The sequence below is a fragment of the Micromesistius poutassou genome, assembly GCF_964030765.1.
Source record: "Micromesistius poutassou genome assembly, chromosome: 2".
NCBI lineage: Eukaryota > Metazoa > Chordata > Actinopteri > Gadiformes > Gadidae > Micromesistius > Micromesistius poutassou.
Genome location: NC_140272.1, coordinates 5,825,814 through 5,834,967, shown reverse-complemented (window position 1 = coordinate 5,834,967; position 9,154 = coordinate 5,825,814). Strand labels below are relative to the sequence as shown.

The 9,154-nt window shown below is 46.2% G+C and overlaps 1 protein-coding gene across 1 annotated transcript in view; it reads left to right on the top strand.

The window, feature by feature from the left end:
• Positions 1-605: 605 nt before the first annotated feature.
• The window catches only part of hdac11 (histone deacetylase 11), a gene marked incomplete at its 3' end in the record, with an annotated part of 24,248 nt that continues 15,699 nt past the window's right edge, over positions 606-9,154 (top strand). The window contains exons 1-7 of the mRNA XM_084464714.1: positions 606-736; positions 1,205-1,265; positions 1,368-1,516; positions 2,252-2,352; positions 4,200-4,316; positions 7,699-7,741; positions 9,000-9,076. Coding sequence (XP_084320840.1) covers positions 1,231-1,265; positions 1,368-1,516; positions 2,252-2,352; positions 4,200-4,316; positions 7,699-7,741; positions 9,000-9,076 — 522 coding nt within the window. The 5' untranslated portion in view covers positions 606-736; positions 1,205-1,230. The remainder of the gene's footprint in view (positions 737-1,204; positions 1,266-1,367; positions 1,517-2,251; positions 2,353-4,199; positions 4,317-7,698; positions 7,742-8,999; positions 9,077-9,154) is intronic.

Here is a 9,154-nt window from a genome sequence, read left to right as displayed (position 1 = left end):
CAATGCTGCACAGTAAGGGAAAGGCAATGGCCCTAAACGGTAGACTACAGTGTACACTACAACAGCAGACACAAGAAGCAGAATAGCCTCCATGCCAAGGAAAAAACAACCTACAAACATTGATCACTAATGGAGGGTAAGTCGTTTAAAGTCATTTGTAGATAAATATATGTTTCAAGAAAGTCAAGACAACCATGTTGTAGCTTCTACAACCCAACGCCACAGTGTCTTGAATAGAATGACACTTTTAGAAACAAAGCAAAGGTATGATGACGTGATGTCACCTTTGCATTCTACTGGTATGATGGGCCGCCTCAATGTCATCATTGTATCATAATGTCAGGAGTTGATCGAGTATTTCTTCATTCCAAAGAGGCTGCAATGTCGTCATATTATTGGACAGCACTGTATTCATTTCCAGAAAAACTTACATCACTGTTTGTGTAAAAGACAAGAGGAGAGCGGGGGAATAAGAGGAGCGTAAAGTGCGTAAAGCGCGCTGCTGGGCGCAAGGGACAGAACCTCGGAGGCGAATTCGCGCACATTTTATGCGTAGGAGGGGAAGGGATACTGAATATCCGAAAGAGATTATATATTAATATATATATATATATATATATATATATATATGTATCCGTATCCAACTATTTGTACGGTCTCTTGGATGACGAACCTTTTAAATCCGTGAGCGTTACAAACGGCTCGATTTTCGTGACGTGCGTCATAGAAATAGCAGGTGAGTCGACTCGAAATTATGCTACGTTGTTCAATTCCCCTTTCCGATTTATATCACGTGTAAATGACTTCCACGTTCTACTTCTATCAACCTCGTCCGTGTATACACGGCGATGTACGGTCAACCTTGGAGAAAGAGCGAAAGCTTCCTTCTAGTTGTGTCTTTGGGAACGATAACATGCCATTACGCATGCGTCAGTCTCGACAGGCTTATGGGTAATGTAGTCACTGTGCAGTAGTCGCAGTGAAGCCGTGGTCTCTCTCCCTTGTCTGGGCCGTGATTTGGATGAGTGACCTGGAAGCCAATCGTTACACATTTACGTGGATTGCATTATGTAAATGTATATTTATTTTGTTTCTGTTTATTGGATTGCTGATTGCTCATTTATGTAAAATGGAAAATATGCAACTATTACAGTATACACAATTGCATTAATAACTTGTATAGTATATGTATCATTATATTTAGATCAAACTAGAAATGCCGGTGGGACAATGTCAAAGGAGCAAGACACTGAGGGAGGAAAACGGTGAGCAAACACAAAATCTAACCGGTTCTCACTATTCCATTAGAGAAGAACATGAACCTCTGGAATGTTGTAATATGATTGTTGCTTTGTTTTATTTTTCAGTCCTCACGACACTGAACTGTATGTTGACGTCCCTTGCACACGCCTGCCCATAGTCTACCATCCCATCTACAACATCACCTTCATGGGCATGGAGAAACTGCACCCCTTTGACGCTGGGAAATGGGGCAAGGTTGTCCGCTTTTTAAAAGGTAGCGGAGTAACGCTTTTACTTTGAAACATTGAAGGCTGGGCTGCAATGAGAGAGAGAGAGAGAGAGAGAGAGAGAGAGAGAGAGAGAGAGAGAGAGAGAGAGAGAGAGAGAGAGAGAGAGAGAGAGAGAGAGAGAGAGAGAGAGAGAGAGAGAGAGAGAGAGAGAGAGAGAGAGAGAGATAAATACACAAGAGACTGGAGACCTGATGGGAGAGAGTCTTTGAAGGGGCTGGCGGATGGATGGGTTGATGGATGGTGACAGTTGGGGAAATTATAGAGATATAATAAGATATAAAATAAGGGATAAAACAGGAAACAAACTAGCTGAGCTATCAAGATAAAAGCACACTAGCGTTAATGTTAAGCTATGTCTCATTCAATGAATTCATGTGTGTGTGTGTGTGTGTGTTGGTGTGTGTCTGTGTACATGTGTGTGTGTTCGTGTGTGTCTGTGTACATGTGTCTGTTTAAATGTGTGCATGGGTGTACATGTGTGTGTGGGTGTATGTGCATGTGTGTGTACAACATACGTGACTGCATGCATGTGTACATGCGTGTGTGCTAGTTTACATTTGTGTCTGTGTGTGTACGTGTGTGCTTCTGCGTGAGTGTTTACTAGGTGCATGTTTACGCGCATGTGCGCGCGCACACGCGCGCGCGTGTGTGTGTGTTTACCTGAGTGTGTGTGTATACTATTATGTATAATGTGCTGCTCTGCTCGTGTTCCTCATTAGACGAGCAGTTTGTGAGTGATGAGAACATGGTACCCGCCCTGGAGGCTTCAGAAGAGGACCTTCAGGTGGCTCACACCAAGAGCTACCTCAGCAGCTTAAAGGTACACACGCCGTATGCTCATGTTTCTGCTAAATGCCCTAAATGTAAATGTAAATGTAAAAATGTAAATGTTTCTACACGGCTTCACATTAACATGACACACGGTTACTATAAGGTACAAACGCTCTGCCTGCTCGTCTCTTCTAGGCTCCTACACTAACATGTCTCTTTACAGCTTGTCACTAACATGGGGCCACACTGTAACCGTTGACACATAACTTATATTTTGACATAGAGGCATATTTGGAAATGTTCTTGCTGTAATAGCAACTCTAAAAAGATAATAATTGGGTGGAATCTCATCAACATATTTCCCTGACATATATGTCAAAACAATTCCTTCAAGGAAGGATGCTTTAATTTGCTTCAGAAATGACAATCAACCCCATTATTAATGACTTTGCTCGGAAGATAAAGGGTATTGTTAGTTAGCTCTTAGCTTGTAGTTGACATTTATCTAGCTGTTCGTTAACGTAGGGTGTGGCCGTCCAGTCCCACAGTGTCACAGTTGAACACAACCGATTCCCTACAATCTCTTCCACCGGAGATCTCCAGGTACAGTTAGCAGTAAGTGGACGAGATGACACCGCTGATGACTCAGATCTCTGCTCCTCTTCTTCCACTCGCCAGTCTGACGTCTAACAGACATCAATTACAGCCAGCGTTCACCCAGCATGATGTGGGCACACCTCAGATCTCCGGCAGACCACCCATTCATCACCCCGCGCCGTCCTCAACCCTTCTCGATGGCTTCCTGCAGTCCCAAAGAAATCCCAGAGGACTTAAGATGTATCGGCTCTCTCATAAAATCACCAAACTTCAGAGTTGAGACCAGGATTAATGTGATTCACTTCCATAAATCAGGGTTTGTTTGTGTCTGGGAGAGATACCTTCTGTGCCTGTTGTTTATATTATGGGATGGCATTTACTTTCTCTGGTTGTGATGCGAGGTGTGTGACATAAAATAGCAGAGGGTTGAGGAGCACTTGGCGTTCCCGCAGGAGTCTTGACTCACATCCAAGGCAGAACTTGTACAGTGTGTATCATATTTCATCTCACAGCATCTGTCTTACTGCGGTGAAAGCAGCACGACTGTGAAGCTTTTTGTAATGGATTACGGCTGATATGAGACGCTCTATTGTGGAGCGTGACCACTCCCAGGAAAGTGTGCTAGTACAGTTACGGAGAGGTAGATTATTTTAATATATGCCCGACAGCAATAAGGTTCTTAGCTATTGCGTGTAAAGATGTACCTGTGGGTAGAGTCCCTCTCTCCCCTTATGGCATTCAGAAAACAATCTCAGAGACTCAACGTAGTAGCTCCTGGCTTTATATTAGCATTCTCTTGTTACATATCTGCCTCAACCTGTCACCCCATTTAATGTGAAATCAACATTGTCAACAGAGTCATTTCTTATTCATCCCCTGCAGGCACAGAGCCCTGAATCCAGCATCAGAAGAATCCCCCTCTCTTTGTTGTTGTGTGTTTGTGTGTTGTGTTCCCAATAGCAGCAGTGCAGAGGAGAGAGAGGCCGCTTTGTAATGTGTCCACTGTGTGGTAGTGGTCTGTGGACACCGAGACCATGTGAAATGTGTCTTGTTTGCGTGGTCGGCATGTGGCTCAGGAGGTAGAGCGGGTTGACTGGTAAGCAGAAGGTTGCTAGTTCGATCCCCGGCTCCTCCTAGCTGAGCGTCGAGGTGTCCCTGAGCAAGATGCCTCACCCTGACTGGCTGTCGCCCTGCGTGGTCGACTCCACTGTCGGTGTGTGAATGTGTGTATGAACCGTTGTAAGTCGCTTTAGATGAAGGCGTCTGCTTAATGTATACGTTGTGATGCTCTCCTTCCAGTGGTCAGTGATCGTGGCGCGCATCACAGAGATCCCTCCCCTCATGTTCCTGCCCAACTGCCTTGTTCAGCGGCGCGTCCTCAGGCCCCTGCGGACCCAGACTGGAGGAACCATCATGGTGAGGACCGGCTTCTCACACATTGCTTTCCTCCATTTCTGTTATTTCTTTCACAAGTTGCTGTCCAGCGGGGCATATGAGAGATGCCATGACCGCCGCCATTTTGAAAGATTAGGAGCATCGGAATGTTGGTTATTATGTTGGTCCTAGCAGTAGTGTCTTTTTGCTAATTTTTTTGTCATTAATCGTAAACTGATTTACCGTTATGGGGGGTGGGGGGCATTGTTGTGCTTCATACTGTCAAAGTGGTTATCAGGCTTTCGGTGGCAAAACAATGTTTTGTTTTATGTTTTGTTCTAACTACAGTACTAGAGAGAGAGAGAGAGAGAGAGAGAGAGAGAGAGAGAGAGAGAGAGAGAGAGAGAGAGAGAGAGAGAGAGAGAGAGAGAGAGAGAGAGAGAGAGAGAGAGAGAGAGAGAGAGAGAGAGAGATGGATTGGGATGGGAGAATAGGGGCAAAAGGAGCCACAGATAGTGATGGCACAGCGTTCAGAACATGGAGCCACATGTCGCTCAGTACGTCCGCTATGCTGCTTCCTAAAACATCCGTGCATAACGAGGTAGTGTAATCAGCACAATGTGCAGTGCAGTGACTAGTTTCTCAGCCTCGCTGTGTGAAGTCGCTGGTCGCGTGTCAAACCATAATGAACAGTAGAAATACTTGGGGAACTAATTGGGGAAAAATATCAAAATCAGTTCCCAAGCATAAACCAAGGTCCAAACGATCATTATGAGACTGTGAGACTCTTTGAATACTTTGACCGGCTGACCAAAACAAAGAACCCTGCCGTCTCTCCCCCCGGCGCCCCCACATCCCTCATAGCTCCTTCATCTCGATGAGTACTGAAGTCTGTCCACGTAAACACACTCATAATACCAATATTAATATTAATAATGTCCGTGCAAGGACTTTAGCCTCACTACCAGGGGCGCCTTTAGATCCACATTACCTTAAGCGCATTAAGTCTCTCCAGGCCTGTGGATAGGTGAGGCTTCACGGCCCCAGGATTTATTGAGCTGTTGCGAGCCCCGGCCCAGCTTTATCTCCGTTAAATACAAGCCCCGCTGACAGGGATAATTTATCGCTGCACTTCTGTCGGAAATTGATATTCAGGAACTTCAAGTGTGCCGCGTCCTTGATGGCAAAAAGGCGGAAATGTTCCGGGAACAGGGAGCAGGAAGGTCTGGTGGTTAGGGGGTCTCCTACACCTTGCAGGAACTTTCTGGACTTCATTTCCAATGTCGGCCTGTAATTAATCATATGTTAATCATGTGACTCAAAATGGCTTTAAGTTGCTTTGGATAAAATAAATGACAATCTCCAATTCTTAATTTTATGACGTGTGTATGATATGGATATTGATATTGTTAGTCATAACCAGAATGGATATAAAACAGGTGAAATCTGGCTTTATGTAACCTCATCCACACTTATACACACAGGTTATATTATGTTCTTATCCGTATCAACATTTAAGAATAAACTAAGGAGCAAAACATATCTAGTAGAGTTGACTGTAGGTCTTTTTTTTTTGCATTTATCAACCACCACCGTGTCGAGTTAAAATGGAGTCTGAAAGTAACTTAGGCCTTGAATGCATATGAGCACATTAGAAGTAGAGGAACTATAATCCTATCTTTATGTAGAAACTGACTCCATAACTGAAATGTATGTTCAGTGCTTACATACAGTATATATCATATCTTGACAGAAGAAGAAAGAACTCAGCTGGTGTCCTTTGTTCTTTGTTTACAAGCTGGGTTCCATGACTAGCTGTCTCATACAGCTCTGCAGATGAACACCGGGACAGAACAGGGCCCTTTACTGAGTCTCCTAAACCCATGACTGACTGCTCCCCCGAGATGCCATGTAGATGTCTCAGTCGTGTGTGTGTGTGTGTGTGTGTGTGTGTGTGTGTGTGTGTGTGTGTGTGTTCGTGTGTGTGTGTGTGTGTGTGTGTGTGTGTGTGCTTGTTTCTCTGCGTGTGTGCATGTTTGTGTGTGTTTGTGTGTGGGTGTGTGTGTGTGTGTGTGTGTGTGTGTGTGTGTGTGTGTGTGTGTGTGACTGTATTTACGCATGCGTGTTTCTGCGAGTGCATGTGTGTGTGTGTGTGTGTGTGTGTGTGTGTGTGTGCGTGTGTGTGTGCGCATGTGTGTGTGTGCGTGTGCGTGCTGTGCGCGTGCGTGTACCTGTTCGTGTATCTGCCCGTGCGTGCCTATGTGCGTGCGTAGCTGCATGCTGATGTCCACCACAGTTCCACCATCAGAGAGAAATAGCGGCTTTCAGAGGCACTGGTCTGAGTCACTATCTGGGCCTCACAGGCACCGCAAGCCATCCCCAAGATCAGGACCTGCCACAGAACTCTCCCCCGCTCTCCTCCCTCGCATCCGGTCACGACTTGCCTTTGAAGTGAACAGCTTGGCAGGCAAACCGATTAGAACCCGCATTGTGCCTAAGTGCTTTGTGATTTGACATACATAGGGGGCAGGTTTGTGAAGTCGTGTTGTGCCCCTGAAGGAAAAAGGTTCAGTTTTCGATACCCAAACTTCGCACCCGGTCGGCGAAGGTTGCTGGTTCGATCCCCGGCTCCTCCTAGCTCGAGTGTTGAGGTGTCCCTGAGCAAGACACCTTACCCTGACTGCTCCCGACGAGCTGGCTGTCGCTTGGTTGTCACCGACGCCGTCGGTGTGTGAACGTGTGCATTAACCGTTGGAAGTCGCTTTGGATGAAAGCGTCTGCTAAATGCCCTAAATGTGATGCATGTTTTCACTGTATGGTTAAGATACTGGGTCTCCTAACTAACTCAATCACAAACTAAACTAAGGCCCAAGCCATAGTTCACCAAGGACAGAGCTGGTTAAATGCGTGATCCGTGCTTTGTGTATCCGGCGCAGAACGAGAATGCAAATCAGAATGTGGGAGTAAGATCCGTCTCTATGGAATAATGTCACGGTAATACGGAGGGTTGTATTTCCTAACAGTTGCATGAACATGGAAACCCAGGGCAGACTACAGCGTGGGTTATTTCCATTATTTCCATTGTTTTGCCTCGCCCCCTTTACTGAGGGCTACCATCGTGACTTCAGAAGACATTTCTCCCAGCTCGGAGCGAGTGGGTTGTTGTTCTGTCTGGGAAAGTGAAGTATAGCATATAACCCTGTTGTCAATTTATATTAGGTGCAGAATTCAAATGCGAAACGCCTCAGGTGATATTTCTCATTTAAAGTCATTGCTTTAAACATTGATAGTGTGCAACATTTCTGCGGGCGGTGTTGCACAACGCACACCGCAATCCTTCCAGCTGTCTTATATTAAAACAAACCAAAGTACAAAGCGTGTGTCGGCCATGAGAAACCTTCCTTACCCACTGCTTCTTCCACAGGCGGGGAAACTGGCGATCGAGCGAGGATGGGCCATCAATATTGGTATGTTTGCGTTTTGGTGTCTATCATTTCCATAAAGCTTGTCTTCCTGTGGTGGGTTATTGAGCGCAGGCACACATCAATACTGACCTGCCACCGCAACTTCAGCTGCGACTGCATTCCTCAGCGCTCAAACTCAATAATAAATCTGCTTAATAAGTAAATATGGTATGGCTGGAGATGGATGCCATCGTAGCGCCGGGTACTGGGATGAAGTTATGGTTTTGAAACCGCGGCCAGCAGTCACTGAGGCTCATCTATCTCCACAACAATGAGATCTACCGCTAAAGTGGCCCATCCCACTTTTAATGTGGTGGTTTGTACAAAAAAGCAGCGAGCAGCATGAGACTTTTACTCTGTGCTGTGTCAGCCTAGTCAAATACACACTGCTGTCTAGCACTGCCTGCTGAATGGATAACCATGAAGGTAACGTCACATATATGAAGAACTGAATACTGTTTCTGACTCTGACACGAGAGAGAGAGAGAGAGAGAGAGAGAGAGAGAGAGAGAGAGAGAGAGAGAGAGAGAGAGAGAGAGAGAGAGAGAGAGAGAGAGAGAGAGAGAGAGAGAGAGAGAGAGAGAGAGAGAGGAGAGAGAGAGAGAGAGAGAGGAGAGAGAGAGAGAGAGGGATGAGGTGGGACGGCCAAAATAAGTCTTACTCCATCCATCTCTGTACTCTTGTATTAAGATTCAGCGCCACACAACCCTTTAATGAGCATAAGCATAACGGGGCAGAGGGCACTTAGCCTGATTGAATAGCCATCAACCCAATTATAAAGCATCACCTAATCTGTTTGTGGTGCTTAGTCCGCAAGTCCGTCCCTGGACTTTTTGTATCGGCCTCGACGCCAGCTCCATTTTGGGGCCAGCACGATGGGGTGTTCCCCCCTGGGGAATGCCGCTCTGTGTAATCAGTGGCACCAAAAAAAACAACACACAATAAAAAGACCATATTGAAAGATCCAATTATGGTTATTTGAGATAATTGACTCCTTAGCGAACAATGTCCTGACTGGGAACAATGGTCTCTCTCTCTCTCTCTCTCTCTCTCTCTCTCTCTCTCTCTCTCTCTCTCTCTCTCTCTCTCTCTCTCTCTCTCTCTCTCTGTCTCTGTCTCTCGCTCGCTCTTATTCTTTCTCTTTGTCTCTCTCTCTCTTTCTCTCACTCACTCGCTTATTTTATTTCTCTCTCTCTCTCTCTCTCTCTCTCTCTCTCTCTCTCTCTCTCTTCCTCTCTCTCTCTCTGTCTCTCGCCCCCAGGGGGTGGTTTCCACCACTGCTCCGGGGACGAGGGTGGCGGTTTCTGTGCCTACGCGGACATCACCCTGGCCATCAAGGTGAGGCTGCTGCTCCCGGCCTCCGGCCCAGCCTCAGGGCTCCAGGGCTGGGGAACGTGGCCGCCCTGAGGCCCTGAG